The following is a 15,599-nucleotide window of genomic DNA, read 5'->3' as shown; positions in this document are numbered from 1 at the left end:
GATTTTCTGAGACATGGATGGACCTAGAGACTCATACAGAGTGAAGTAAGTCAGAAAGAGAAAAACAAATATCGTATATTCACGCATATATGTGGAACCTAGAAAAATGGTACAGATGAACCGGTTTGCAGGGCAGAAATAGAGACACAGATGTAGAGAACAAACGTATGGACACCAAGGGGGGAAAGTGGCCGGGGCGGGGGTGGGTGGTGGTGTGATGAATTGGGCGATTGGGATTGACATGTATACACTGATGTGCATAAAATAGATAACTAACAAAAACCTGCTGTATAAAGAAAAATAAAAGAACATTGGAGGGAGCAGTAAACACCAACTCCAAGCAGCACATTCGTGTGGCAGGTGCTATTAAGAATGTTTCTCCCTCCACACCCCTACCTCTTCAAGTCCCCGGTGGACTTGCCTGGTGGGCGGGCAGCAATGACCCGCATGATACTGAGAAACATCCAACCCTTGGGTATTGAAGCTCTTGCCCAAATTGAGTAAGGGAAGAGGAAGATCTGAAAACAGAGGCTCTGTGGGCCGGGCCTCGGGCCCCGTGCAACACACAAGGCCAGCCAGGGCTCCACTAGTTTGGCTCACAGTCAGGGTCACCTGTGCAGAGGGCCTGGCTTCACCTCTGGCCAGCCTCTGGGAAGGGGATTATGCATAACTTATTTTCTTTCTTTATACTCATCTGCACTTTCCAAGTGTTTTGTTGTTGTTGTTTTGATGGACGTGTGTTTCTTTTACAATAAGACAAAGGTTTAAAGCTGGCAGCAGGGTGGGAACCTTTAGCTAAAGACCAGGTCTGGCAGATTCACAGACGCCCACGCTCCAACTTGGTGAGCTGTCCCGTCTGACCCCACAGTGTGACCAGGGGGGCTGTGAATGAAAGAAATAAACCTGGGACTTGGTAAACTCATCCTGGAAACCAAAAGGGAAGGCTTTTGAGAGGGCAGTCCTTGCTGGAGATGAAGCGTCGGAAGTCTTGAAAGAGGTTGAATTTTGGAATCTAAAGTGACACCGTCAGGGGGTCTTTCCTCTGATGCTCATGGTCCCCCAGAGCTATAGGGATATTAGAGGAGCTCAGGAACATTGGGCCAATGATTGAATTATTCCAGGTTGAAACTCATGTAAAGTGCAACTGCTCCTGGGATAAAGAAGGACTTCAAATCGTCTTCCAGGAGCAGCTCAATTTATCTCAGGACTCCCATGCCCAGCAGCAGCCAGGCACAGTGAGGCCCTCAGCAGAGGCAAGAAGGACACAGGAAGTTTGGCAAAGTGTGATCTGCAGGGCTTGGCATCCTACGCCAGCCCCACACTTCCCTCCAGCCTCGTCTGTGCCCCCATCCCTGCCTCACTCCGGTTCAGCCACACCAGCTTCCTCTGGGCTCCGGACACACTGTGCCGCCAGCTCCTGCACCTGCAATCCCTGTGACCTGGCATTCCCTTCCCTCTGCCTCCTTTGCCCACAGATCCCTCATCCTGCAGGTCCCATCCTTAGGGAGACTTCCTTCACCCCGGCCTTGTTAACTCTCCCTCCATTGGCACCCTTGATGCCCAGGATGGGAAGCTCCATCGTATCCTCAAAGTGCCGCCCAGCTTCAGGCACAGAGTTTGTGAGTAGATGCTGGTAAAAGGATGGGAAGGGCATGGCTGGCATGAGCCCTAGCAGGAGGCCAGACCAGGGGCTCAGGGAGCTGGCCCTGGAGACTGGGGGCAACCACCTCTTTCCCCCAAGTTGATTTCTAGACATGTACATACCTTCCTGACCAGGAGTCATGTGCTGGGCAGCTGCCGGGGTGGAGAAGCCACTGTGAACTCACAGTGAACCGTAGGGATGTGATAAGAGGGTAAGAGCCTGGGGAGGTCGCTGCAGCCCACCTGACAGAACCCACCTTGAAGGTTTCCCTGGCCGGCCAGAGTGGGAGGTGCTGTCTAGCTTCGGACCCCTGGCTGAGGGAAGCAGGCAGCTCAGAGGAGATCTGTGCCCCACCAGGGTCTGTGAGGAAGATTGGAGGGTTGGGAGGACCTGCAAGAATGCGACATCTCTGCCCATCTGACCTGGCCTGGCCCATCCTTCAGGTGGCCCTGCTGTAGTGTGTTTTTTTAGGAGGCTAACTGTACGCTAGCATTTCTGAGTCGAGCCTCCTATCAACCCCATATCCATCCGCTGTGTACACTAGCTTCCCAGCATCTGGGCATGAATGCCTGTCCCCAGGAAAGCCTGACAGGCCCTCCGGCGCAGGTCCCTGCAGATCCCCCCACAGAGACTTCCACTGCCGTCTCCACCAAAGCTTCTCTCTCCACTCAGATACCGCATCCAGCTTCCATCCATTTGCCAGGACTAGTTTCACCCTCCTGGAGGCTGGAGGCCAGGATTTGGGCAAAGCTCTTCCTCTACTTTCCCCAGACTGACCTTTGTCCAGGCTCAGGAAGCAGAGCCCAGCAGGCTGCCACGTCTTCCCCTGGGCGGGAGTGTGTGGTCATGGGACACGGCCACAATTTTCAACGCCGTACAGACTTGAGAATCGGGTTTGCCAACCAGGGGCCCTACGAGCTCCCAGGAATGGATACCCTACAAGGCCAAAGAGGGGTGGGTAAGCTGTTCTTGTCAGAGCATAGAAACTCCCAGAGAGCAAATAGATTTGATTATATTGAACACAGCAATTGATTTTTTTCTAAATAAACATGCAGGAGGAGATGGTAACAGGCGTCTGTTTCTGGCAAGAATCAATTGACGCCAAATTGGAAGAAAATCTAGAAACACAAACAAGCACAAGAGAAAGTGATTGGACCGTCCAGGCTTGTCTAGGGAGGCAGGGAGAGAAACAGACAGACTTCCCCACCAGCACTCTCCCCACCAAGCAGCTCCCGTTTGTTGCTCTTCAGCAAATGCGGTTCCAATAATGACAAGGGGGAGAGTAGCTATCATTTTATGAGCCCTTACTAGGTGCCAAGCCACTGCTGTGCCTTTTATGTGCGTATCTTATTTAACCCTCCTAACAGCCCTATGTGGGAGGCACTGCTCTCCCCACTTCACAGATGAAATCACTGAGGCACCTTGTGCAAGGTACACACTCAGGCGGCCACAGAGCTGGGACTCAAACCCGGTGGACTCCAGATCCAGTGCTCTCCAGCACCCTTGAGCTAGGACCTGGTGCCCTAAACTGGCCTTGGAATTAAGGGGAAGAGCCCCAGGCCCCAGACACTCCCTTCCCAGCAGGGCAGTGGCTTCAACCTGGACTGGATGAGGCGGAGCCACACCCATGCTCCAGCGCTCAGCAGAGCCAGGTGCTGGAGTACATATTCCACCCCGGGAGGTGGGGCAGTGGGGCCAGAGAGGCTCTCCCGCTCGCTGACAACCCGGCAGCCTCCACTCACGGTGCAGCCCTGTGCGGGGAGCACCCTCATGGCCTGTTGCCAGCGAGGTAAACTATGTCATGTCACAGTGCATCACAGGCCTCATTTGCCAGAACACCGTGTGGTTCGGATGCTGTGGGCCAAGCATGGCCATGATAAAAGGCCTAAGAGCAATGGGCTGTGCGCTTTGGTTTTAATTTTGTAAAAGCTGCCTTTTGTTTCTTGGTCGTAGGCTTGTGTACTCATGTTCGTTTTGAAGTAATCCAGCTCTGGGAGTGTACCTAATTAACTTAAGCAGGGCGTATTAGTCCTGTTAACTGGAACTCGCTAATCTATGAGGCCAAGGATTCCAAAGCAGCCTTTAAGGTAGGATTAAGGCAAAGATGAGCTATTACAAAATGGAATCGGGGCGGCTTTCCTAAAGCCGCTGTGGGGCTGCGCTGGGACTTCCCCTGGATGAATCTCCCCATTCCGTCTGGCAGTCACTCTGTGTCTGGCTGTAGTAGGTGCTCAATAAACATTTGCGAGATGAACAAACAGGCTCCTTCCAGCATTTGCATCATGTGTAGCATGTATCCAGTGCTCAATAAATATTTATGGGACGGACTGGTGGACAGATGGACGAATAGGTCTCATGTACTCCGGTAACACCCTGCACTGCACATAGTGAATGCCCAGTAACTGCCGATGGGTGGGGTGCATGGGGGTCTTCTCGAGACCAGGGGAGGAGTCTGGCTGCAATAACCCCGTCTTCTCTTCCAGGTGACCCGTGCACCATGGCCGACTACGCCCGCCTGAAGAAGGCCCTTCTGGCGCTGCAGACCCGCCTGCAGTCACTCCATGAAGGGGACAGCAGACAAGACCCTGCTTCCCAGAAGCGGCTCCTGGTGGAATCTCTGTTTAAGGACTTGGATGTAGACGGGGATGGCCACCTCAGCAGCTCTGAACTGACCCAGGTGGGTACGGCATTCGGTGAAATTGCATTAGGGAGGAATCCAGTTTTCCATTCCGCATGTGAAGGAAGAGAACTGGGAGATCCACGTGGGGAGAGGCATTTGTAACCGTCTCTGTAATGGGATGCCGAGGAGGCCTTGCTCCTGCAAGAGAAAACCATCTCCCGGGAGTCGGAGAGCTTGTGTTTAACACCTCTTGAGAATATCTGACAAACAGAGCAATGTCAGTGTCTCCTTCCCACCAGCCACCTTCAGCCAATATTTACAAACAAGCTCTGAGGCCCTCTCAGCTAGCTGGTGAAACACACACTGCACACCGGCTGGGCTCTGAGGTTTTCATTAGGAAATAAGTCTTTTCTTCCTGAGTCCTTTGCTTTCCTCAGCAGGAAGGTTCAAAGGAAGCAGGTTTGGTTCCCCCCAGACACTTTTGGAGCTGTAACCTGGGTGTCCCCACGTCCTCTCTGCTAGGACCTCGCCCTTTGCGGTATCCAGGAATCAGTAGCCCGCACCCCAGCCTGCTGGCTTGCAGGAAGCCCTGTGGCCACCCCCAAACACTGCTCTTCCCTTTGAGAAAACACTTGGACGGGGCCTCCCTCCCGGACACAGCACACGTGTCCCTTTGTCCAGCTACAAGGTGGTACAAGGGCCTGGAGCATCTGCAGCAAAAAGAAGCGAGGAAGGAGCAACCTAGGGCACCAGGCAGGCCAGCTGCAGAGTGGGCCTGTTGGGTGCTGGTGGCAGAAAGGCAGGCTGGGTGGGCCCGAGGGCCTGAGTTCCTGCTCCTACTCTGCTGGTTTGCCTCTGAGGGCCTGGGGCCCTGGAGCCACACCAGGGGCAAAGATATGGAGGGAGGACGAGGTCAGGAAGGGTGGGAGGGCCTAGCAGCTCTGCCCCAGAGACCACAGAGTGCCCCCCACCAGAGGACAGGTAATAGGATGAGTCCCCACCTTTGATGCTTCTTTAAAGAAATCCTTCACAAGGCACAGCAATGACCTCATCAAAGCTGTGACCAGGTCACCAGGAAGGACCAGGCTAGGGAGAGTCCTGACATTTACGGAACACCCGCTGTGGGCTCAGCACTAAGCAAGGCCCTTTACTTGTGATGCACCTAACACAGATGTGTTCCTCACTCGGAGGGAGAATAGCTACGAGCGCAGACTTCACGGTCAGACTGCCTGAGTTCAGGTCCAGCTCCAGCATTTACAGGGACCTAGTGGGTCTAGGCAGACAACTTCACCTCTCTGTGCCCTCGTTTCTTGTCTGTGACTGTCGCAAGGTCATCAGGAGGGTTAGATGAGCTAAGACATGTGAAGTTCTCAGCCTAGCGCCCGGCACGCGGCACATTGTCAGTAAGTGACAGCCGTCAGCATCACTTCGTCATCATCACCTTTATTGTTGGTATTATTTCCTCCTTAAACCTTTCAGCCACCCTTTGCTGTGTGGCAGGTGCTAGTGTTATCCTCACTTCCCAAGTATTTTTAGATGAGGAAGCAGCTCCAAGAAATCAAGAGACTTGCCTGCAGAGTGTGTACTACCTAGAACATGGTGAACTAAGATGAAAGCCGGGGGCCAGGGGGTGGTGGGGGGGGTGGTGAATGGACCTGCTCTCCTCACGGTACAGGGGGCTCCCTGGGAGGAGGGCTCCCACCACAGGCTCCACCTGATGCTCTCCAAGTCTGTGGGGATGACAGGTGCCCATAAAATCTGAGTACAGAGCAGTTATCCAGATGCTTCCCCACGCAGGGTCCCCTTCTCAAGTCCAGCCAGTCCAGAGCCTGCTTCCAGGGAGTGTGTTGGGAAACACAGATCCTAAGGCGTTTGCAGATCCCGCCCTGCTCACCCACACCTGGCAGCATGCGCAAGTCCATCCACGGCCCGCACCCCGGGAGGCCTCCCAGGCACATGCCAGCCTGCATGTCACCACTTCCAGCAACACTCAGCCCCCAGCTATGGCTAAGAGCCCAAGGGGCGAGGCCAGGGACCCACAGGTGACCCACACCGCTCTGGGGAGAGCCCAGGTCCTGTTAGTTACGGTTACCTGTGAGAAGAGCCATCTGGCGATTCGATTCGCCACAATACAGGCTGTGCGGGGAGCCCGGAGGGCAGGCGTTTTCTCCTTATTTAACAGAGGCAGCTGTGGGCTCTTGGTGCCCCAGGCCAACATGGCTCCCGGAAGCTGCCAGGTAAACAGAACCTTCCTGGGCGCATTGCTCTAACCTGGCAGAGACATGCCCCGAGGCACCTGAAGCCATTAACAAGCATGGTAATTGGACTATGATTTCCTCTTTAAAATTTAATGTGTTTAAAGTCCATTTCATAAATCTGCCGAGCAGGGGCCAGCTAAAATGGGACTTTCCTTGACACTGAATCAGAGGCATCAGGGAAAAACTTGTCAGTCCTATGAAAAGTTAATCAATTTCCAATACAGAAATAGGCAAAGGGAAATTTCCATCTTTGGAAGATTGATTTCGGGCGTTACGGTTGATCGCCCTTTTATCGAACACTCTTACTTGCTGGGTGAAGGGTCATTTTTTTAACATTATCACATTAAATTGCCTTTAACATAGCAGGCCCAGCTGAGACTGTTAAATAAAGAGGAAATGCCTCTGTTCCCCTCTCCCCGCAAAAATAAAATCATTTTCTTTCTTCTGAGATTTCCTTCTGAGCATTTTCCTTGCAAGACTCTAGTTCCAGACACACATGCCAAAACGTGACTGGTCACGCTGGGGAGTCCTCTGCCCTGTGGCCCAGGCCACATCCAGAGAGGAGTTCACAGGGGCCCCCCCGTGGTCCCCGCGACAGAATCCTAAGGGTAGTTGTTTGTGTTCCTGGCAGGACAGGGCAGGCAGAGACGGGGGCCCAAGCCTGTGTCGGTAGAATGGCAGTTTCCCCTTCCCGGGGGGAGTGCTGTGGCTAGGACGTGCTGCCCTGAGATTGGAGTGGGCTGGTGGAGGCGGGGAGGGGAACACTGATGGAGCAGTGACCTTCCAGCTCTACATAGCTGGGAGCCACTGAGTTCGGCCACTGTTTGCTGGGCTTATTTGATCAGGCCCCTTCTCTTCCCTGTTTCCCCATCTACAACGTGAAGGGGTAGATCAGGTGACCACAGGATCCTTCCCACCTCAGACTGTCTGGGGTCTGTTTGCCCAGGCAGGGAGAAGACAGACCTGAATGCTAATCCCGAGTCGGCCCCAATCACTGGGTGACCTTGGGAAAGTCCCTTCCCTCTCTGAGCCTCAGTTTTCTCATGTATAAAATGAGAGGATCAAACAAGACAATACCAAAGAGATCTGGGTGCTCCTCATGGCCCACCGAGCTGTCGCTGGAGTCCCCACACGAACACACACGCGCACACACACACACACACACACAACCAGGCCGGTGAGCGCAGCCCCACGCACTTGGCCTGAGCCATTTTCCAGCAGTGCGCACAGCTCTGAACTCACTCCCGGTTCTAGCCTCGCTCCCTTTCTCACCCGCAGCACGTGCTGAAGGAGCAGGCCCTGGAAGAGGACTTCCTGGGGTGCTCACCAGGCGACCTCCTCCGATTTGATGACTACAACAAAGACGGCCTCCTGACCCTCCATGAGTTCTACACAGCCTTCCGTAAGTCAGGCCCCAGTCGGGGCTCACAGTGGGCAAACAGACATTCCTGCACCAAGATGGTGTCAGGGGCCTGGAGTCTGTCCTTGGTTGTTTCCAAGATTGGCTTCTTCTATAGGTGAAAGCAGTTGAATTTGTTTTGCAACAAGCCTGAGCTTTAAGGGAAGAGTGAGGAGGGTAGGGGTTGGGGGGGACTCGCTCTGCTCCTTTTGGATAGTTTCTTCGTGCTGTTGCTATTGTTTGAGGGACCCGAGACTGCGACGTGAGCACGGTTAGGAGGGCACTGCCTCACATCGCTAGGGGATTCTGTGACTGCACGTGGCGGGAGCAGATGTTAGGGTTCTCCCCAGGCGGCGGCCTGGCCCCGTCAGGGAACCCTGCCTGGGGGTGAATCCTGCAGGAGGGCGCTGGAGGCGTGGCCAGGCAGGAGAGGGAGCAGTTACTGTGAAGGATGATGAAGAACAAGGGTCCTGGCTAATGAGAGGCAGGGGAATCCCTGGAGAAGAAGAGACAGGGGGTGCTCTACCTGAAAACAGCGGAGGTGCCCGGAGTGGACCCTCTGTGCGGTCGCTGGTACATATGGCGAGTGGGTAGGGCAGCTGAAGGACGCAGGTCTTCTCCCTGAGGTGCTCCCCCAAGACATGACCTCACGCCAACCATAGCTGGGGATGGAACAGGGCTTCCAAGAGATGCGGCATGCAGGAAGGAGCCCCAGGTAACTCCAGACAAGCTCACTAGGAGGGGAGAGGGAAGGGTGATGCGGGGGCCCTAACTCGAGGCAAGAGGGGACATTCTTGGCCCCAAAGAGGTGAAACCCCTTTATGACAGACAGCATTCAGGCTCTGCTTAAAGCAGGTAATGTGTGTGGCCTGTGTGAGGCGCCCTTGGACGTGACCTGCAAGCTCACAGCTCCTAACTGCAGGCCCTGGAACTGGGGAAGCAGGAATGAGATCCCCAGGGTGCCCTGAGTACTCTGAGCCACAGGTCCTGGCATCCTCGGCCCCGGCCCCAGCCTGTACCTGGAGTTCCACCTTCCAGGAAGGTATTCCTGCTTCGAGTCGACATCTCCGTGTGCTATTGTTATTCCAAACATTCACAAGGCCTGAGAATCCTTGTGATTTGTTGGCAAGAAGAGCTCTTGTGGCAGATAGAAGAGGTACTCATGTGACCTAAGAGGAGAAAAATGAGTGTGATTCTTCCCTGTGGGAAATGTCCATGAGCTTGTTGCAGGCGGTGCCTTTCCAGTCCACGACGTCCCTGTTACCAAGGCCCAAAGTCCAACCCCCAGTTCCCGGGCTCTGCTTGATATACGGTGACTAGGTGTGGGTCCCCAGCCTCCTCCTTCCTGCCCACGGTTAAAACCCATATCTACATCTGGTGGTTCATAATACGGCGTGAATGACTGTAGGCTCAATCTGCTGTGGGAGGGATTTGCTTTGTGGATTGAGGAGCTTATTCCATGAAATAAATCTCTAAACTTTACAATGTATGGAAGTATCAGCAACTCCAGAGACCTAGCTCAGGAGACGATTCTTAGATTTTCAGGACTTTTGCAAGGCAAACAGTGAAATGGTTGGTAGCTTTAAATCAGCCATAGTAGGAGTGTTTACAACACAGAAATCCACACTACACAAATGCTACAGAAGGGCGAGGGCGCTCTTCTCCCTCTGGAGAGCCCATTGTTAGGCACTGACCTGCACACGCTGGACGAGACCCTCCCTCCTCTCCTGTCTTCAGCATCACCTCCCGCAAGCTCCTCTCCATCCAGCTTCCCCAAACGGAGCCCTCTTGATGATGCTATTCCCACAGGACGTGAACAAAAAGAGAGTAGATGTCGGGGCAGATGACAGGGTGAGCCGCCCTCCACATCAGGGAAGCAGCGGCATGCTCTCTGGAGGCAGTTCTGAGGTGCTTTGTGCGCTCAAGCCCCTCTGGAAAAGGAACTGTAACGAAAAAGATCAGTGCCTTTTAAGAGCTGGGGGCCAAGGCTGGACTTCAAGGACTTGGGGGATACACTGAGCATCGTACTCAGATGTCCCACGACGGCATCATTAGGCAGAGAACGGCACTTCTTAGGTACCGTCCTGGTACCTGGTGCCACAGAAGCCTCTAGCGCATGAGCCCACTCCGTGGGAATTGGTCTGGGACCAAATAGGAGCTAATGGCTCTACTTTCAAGGAAATGGCAGCATCCCTGTTACCCCTGATGAAAGAGAAGTCCTCCCTGGCCTCCCTAGTGAAGGTCATTAGGAGCAGGGGCTGCCCGTGGAAAAGGAGGGAAGTCCTTGCTTCACCTCCAGCCATATGTCCCATGCACAGCAATGTGCTGTCTGTTTCCCTCATTCCTGGATTATTATTTGAAAAGCTTTATAATCACCGTTTTTAAAGCAAATTAGATTCTGCTGTCACCTTGAACTTGTTTTGAACCTGGCAGCTAAACCATTCATCACAGCCCAACCCAAATAATAGATATGCAATAAAACGTAAACTCACAGCCATTAAGGAAGCTGCAGCATGAGTTAACCCTGCCATAGAGGCCCCACACTCGGCCACTCGGAGCACACAAGATCAATGGTCTTTCAAAGTCACAAGAACTCTAAATTCCCATTGCTCTGGGAATGGATTTATGGTTCAGTGAATGTTAAATAGGAAATTGAAATGAGACATATAGGTACAACTTATTAACCAGAAATCAATGGGCATTAAAGAAATCTCCCTAAAACTCAGAAAGTAATATCTGAAACATTTCAGCAACAACATCTTGGGTTTAATTTTCAAAACTGCAGCTGACAGGCTGGCAAAAGTTGAGACTTTAAAATTGTACTTTTTAGTCTCTATTTTGCCAGGATGCTTGGGTACCAGGCAGGGCAGGGTCTGTGGGGTGACTCCTGGCACAGACTCGGCTGCTCTATTAAAGGATGGGTCTAGGGGACTTTTCCCTGGAGAAGTGGGTTGTATTTATGAGTTTTTGGTGTTGCGGGTGGATCTCCTAAATCTCGTCTTCTCATGCAGCTGGCGTAGCCCAGGCTGGGCCGGTGTTTGCCATTGTCTATGGATGGCTGAGGGCAATGCCAGGAATCCTAGGGCTGGTGGCTGCCGCGCTCAGTTGAGCCGGTTCGTGATGGGGCTGCACCTTCCTCCTGGCTTTGCAGAACAGGTGACCCTCCCCCTGAGGAGGGCAGAGGACAGATCCCTTAGCTGTGGAAGTCAGGTCAGCCTCTTTCTGTCAGAAGGTGGGAAGGCTGCAAATCACCCGTCTCTGTACAGTGATGGCAGTGGAATAGGAGGGTGGCCTCCCTCTCTTCCTCTATTTGTCACCCAAACATTCTCTGCAGGTTGCTTTTGGCTTCCCAAATCACAGGCTGATCTCGGAACTAAAGACACAGTGTCTCCTCAGCACGTGTCCCCCACCCTTCCTCCCCACTCCTCCCTCCGCGTCCCTAACAAGCCCCAGAACCTCCCATCCCTGCTATGAGGCAGAGACCCAGCCCCCAGGGTTGCTGGTAAGCGTGGTGCATGCCAGCCTGTCTGTTCATCTCGATAAAGAAATCTAAAAGTTGCTCGCTTAAAAATCTTTCTCATAATGCATGTTTTTGCACTTTTCTGAATGCTTGGGTTGGGATCATGGGAAAAACGTGTTGCTTTAAACGAGGATTTTTCTCTCACTTTGAATTCGTTACAAGTTCCTTCTGCTTTTTAGAAAGATACTTGTCCTTTTCATTAATCCTATGAGAGCAATGCGCTTCATGCAAAGGAAGGGTTTGCGCAGCTCGCGGTGCAGGATCAAGGGCTTCCCGTGTTAACGTCCCGGGCTCACAGGTGCACAGTGTCCAGGAGGAGTACCCGTGTCAGGGGGACCGCAGGGAGCTGATTGTGTGAGAGTCAGGTGCCCTCCCTCAGCTCCAGGCAAGCAGGAAGGAAAACAGTGATTTAATCTGATTACTGCAATACCTCTGTATCCAGGGCAACTCTGTGAAACAGAGGAGGTGGTCACTTGGCGAATTTCCAGCTGTTTTTCTGCCATTGTTTCTGCGTAATGAAAGGATGGTTACGGCTTCACCTCGCACATCGTTATCCTCTGGAATAAATAATGCCCGCCCAGGCCAGACGCCGTGCCAGACACGTTTTCTTAGTCAGCCCTCACAGCCGCCCTGTGATGGTAAAACAACGGCAGCCATCCCTCGCCCAAATCTTTCCGGCTCTTTATCCATGTAGCATGAGTTCAGACAGGAAATTCAGCTGGTAAGAATACCACTTTATCCTACTCTGTTCATTTCCTTAGTTTGGGATAGTGAATAGCAAAATTTCAGATAGCATGGGGTTTATCAAAAATTTTATCTGAGTCTATTTGGCTCTTGAGTTTGGAGAGCAGGAGTAACCTGCACGCTGGTGTCGGTGTTGGCAGATGCTAAGACCATCAGTGTGATGACTGCCCAACCCCAACATGTGTGATGCCTCATGCAGGACTTGCAAATCAAGGGGCAAAAAAACGGATTCACTGCCCTTGGTCCCTCATTTGCTCAAGGGCATAAAACAGCTAAATTGGATTGGCCACTGGAGGAACTGGAAACTGGTATCAGAAGGTGCTTTCAGTCTCACCACCCCCTGCCAAGGACTTTCTCCTCACCTCCACTAGAGAGAGGGGCTCCAAAAAAGTTTCCATGTGAGCTTCAGTGCCCCTGAAGCCAATATCAGCGTGCCATCTGAATGCTTTTTTGCTTGTTAATATTGCTTTAGTTAGTAATGAGCTCTTACTACTTGAGTCATATAAAATGATACCTAACATTTATCATGTGTCAGCACTGTGATTATATCCCAATTTTACAGATGAAAAAACTGAAACTCAGAGAAGTTAAGTAGCTAACCCAAAGTCACACAGCCAGCAGATAGAAGAACCCAAATGCCTGGTTCCAGAAACATTTCATGCATTTAAACACAGGTTGCAACTCATCAGCGTTCTCCATTAAGGAGAATCTCACTGTCCCCACCGTGGGTTTCCCTGAATTTTAAGTCCCAGCTCAATGGTCTCATCCTCCAGGAAGTCTTCCTTAATTTCTCTCCTCTACCAAGCCCCACACGCTTTCCTCTGTGTGCCAATAGCCCTGGGTTCATCTCTACACAGTAATAAGACTGTGGCCTGGTGGTTGAGTGTGGACTGAGTCAGACCTTGTTCAAATCCTTGTTCTGCCACTTACTAGCTGTGTGACCTTGGACAGGTCTTTACCAGAGGTTAAGCTGAGCTTCAAGCGCCTTAACTATAAAATGGGTATACTAACCACCGCATAGTGTTACTCAGCACTAAATGAGATAATACGTGTAAAGTGATTAGAATGATACCTTGTATATGATAAGTGCTAAGTAATCATTAGCCAGGTAGGTCAATGATGGAGGTGATGATGGTGATGATGAAGATTTCTGTGTGTTCCCAGCCCCTGTCACTCTGTGCCACACTGTTGTCATCTGGCCCGTATTAGTCCATAGGCTCCATGAGGCCAGGGGCTGTTTTGCTCACCATGTGCTCATGGCAAGCAGAGGCATCCAAGCACAGTGTCACCAAGGGTCACGGAGGGCCTTAGCATGTCTCCAGGGGTGCACAGGAAGCAGCTTGCTGGGGCCTCACAGGTGGGATCACTGGTGGGGGAGCACCAGCCAGGCCAGACAAGGCCAGAGGGCACCTCCGCAGACACCCCTGATCTGCTGGATGAGTGACTGGGCTGTGAGGTGAGCCCCTGATGCCCACATGGGCCTAATGCTCCCTTAACGAAGACAAAAGCTGCTTGTCCCATAAAGCTCTCGTCCTGCTCCCAGGGCCGCTGACTGGCCGTTCAGCCTCCTCGGGACACGTGTTCTGTTAGTCTGTTAGGTCACCTGCCCGCTGCTTAATTACCCCCACTCCCAACAACTATGTGTGCAGACAAGGGATCATGCTCAGAGCCGCTCCTCAGACCATAGCCACATGCCCAGTAGAGGCAGCAGACCCTGGCTGTGAGCGGTCCAGGCTCAGCCCCATGGCTCCTGCCCCGCTCCCACGCCAGGAGGTCAGCTTTGCCATCTTGATGCAAATCTGTGCAGGAAAGGCCATTGGCAGCCCATGATGGGGTGTGGGGGAGGGGTGGTGTTCAATGAGTGCCTTACCCCCATGGGGAGCCAGGGTGGTAAAATGGGGCCCCCCACGCATGTATCAGGGCTCTGGGGTGAAAGAGTGTCGCCCGGCATCACACGATGGAGGGCTCAGCTCTGAGCCAGAACTGCTGCTCACCAGCCACCTTGCCCTCTGCTAGTTTCTCCTTGGAATTTTCAAACCCAGACGGCCTCTTTCCCATCTCCAGTGGTTTGCTGCTAACAGCTGCACTCTTGGTCCCACTTTCTAGCATTATCTGGAGCTGAGTTTTCAAGCACTTTCCATTTTTAAAGATCCCAGCTGGAGGCTGTCAATGACCTCAGTGCAGAGCAATTGAATAGTAGAAAATGAACTTGTTACAGGTTGTTACTGAAAATCTATTATATACAAATTGCAAAGAAAACTCATTAAAATATGATGCGTTGGTGATTTTTTTTAAAACCCTCCTCTTCGAGGGAGAGGCAGGGGCAGGGTGGCTGGATACCTTGTTTCTCCCTGTTCCGAGGTAAGAACTCCCGGTGGGACTCCAGGCCAGGCTGTGGATCTTACGCTCATGTGCCACCCAGCCAGCCTGACTTGAAGTTTCGCATAGAACAGAAATGTTAGTAAATACTCAGAAATGGCTGCAGAGGAAACAAAAAATTTCATTACAAAGATATAAAAGGAGAACAATTTAAATGTCAACTTTTTACCAGGATAGTACCTTATTGTCCTCATAAATTTCACTGTTTTTGCAAAGCTTCTGTGAGGACTTCAAGGACCTAAACGTGCAGTTAAGCACTGAAGGTCACATTACTGATTTCCAAGTTTGCTCCCTGGGATTAAGGTGCTGGGAAGGCTTGGGATGTGAGTGGGTGAGCTGTCCAGAGCCCAGATCTCCGAGGGGCTCCTCAGATGCCGAGGCTGCGTCTCAGGCTCCAGGCGAGAGCCCAGAAAGCAAGGCAGGGTGCCCCCCGGCTCGCTGCCTCCTTGTCCTACCGGCAACACCCGCGTGCCAGTGTGCATGTGGCCTGGGGGTGGTGTGGGCTCTGTGGCACCTGAGACCCCCGTGGTCTGAGGCGTGGAGAAGCCCTGCCTGCTATGTGCCTGAGAGGGGAGACCTCCCTGGGCTGTGCGCCCCTGGGGAGGATACTTGGAGCATAAATCACTGTCCTGTGCCTTTCCTTCGTCTCTAGCCACCTCCTTTCAGGCTCTGTGACAGCGCCCCGCAAGACCTCCCCGGCCACTACCACTCTGCAGGCCCAGCTTGTGGGCCGGGCAAGGAACAGAGTGCTGGGGAGCGACGGGGCGAGGGCTCTGCTTACATGGGCACAGCAACCAACAGGGTGGGCAGCATATGGGCCACTCTTGGGGCTGGGGACACTCGCAAGCCCCAGCACCAGGGTGGCCCCTGGCAGGAGTGGCTGGAGAGCCAGGCTCTGGGCGCAGACCGGACCTGGATAGGCGGAGGGAGTTGTCTTCTCCTGGGAGAGGAGAAGGGAAGGGCAAGGAACGCCCAAGCTGCTGCTGCCTGCCTGAAACAGGCATTCGGGCGGCACGTGAGGGGCTGGTCAGAGACCC

At 52.9% G+C, this 15,599-nt stretch overlaps 1 protein-coding gene across 2 annotated transcripts in view; it reads left to right on the top strand.

Annotated features, from left to right (window-relative positions):
- The window catches only part of FSTL4 (follistatin like 4), a 435,003-nt gene that overhangs the window by 284,503 nt on the left and 134,901 nt on the right, over positions 1 to 15,599 (top strand). For both annotated transcript variants that reach the window (XM_036848961.1, XM_036848959.1), the window contains exons 5-6: positions 4,126 to 4,319; positions 7,799 to 7,922. In XM_036848961.1, the coding sequence (XP_036704856.1) occupies positions 4,126 to 4,319; positions 7,799 to 7,922 (318 nt within the window). The remainder of the gene's footprint in view (positions 1 to 4,125; positions 4,320 to 7,798; positions 7,923 to 15,599) is intronic.

Source organism: Balaenoptera musculus, chromosome 3, assembly GCF_009873245.2.
Source record: "Balaenoptera musculus isolate JJ_BM4_2016_0621 chromosome 3, mBalMus1.pri.v3, whole genome shotgun sequence".
NCBI lineage: Eukaryota > Metazoa > Chordata > Mammalia > Artiodactyla > Balaenopteridae > Balaenoptera > Balaenoptera musculus.
This window is presented reverse-complemented; position numbering and strand designations above follow the sequence as displayed.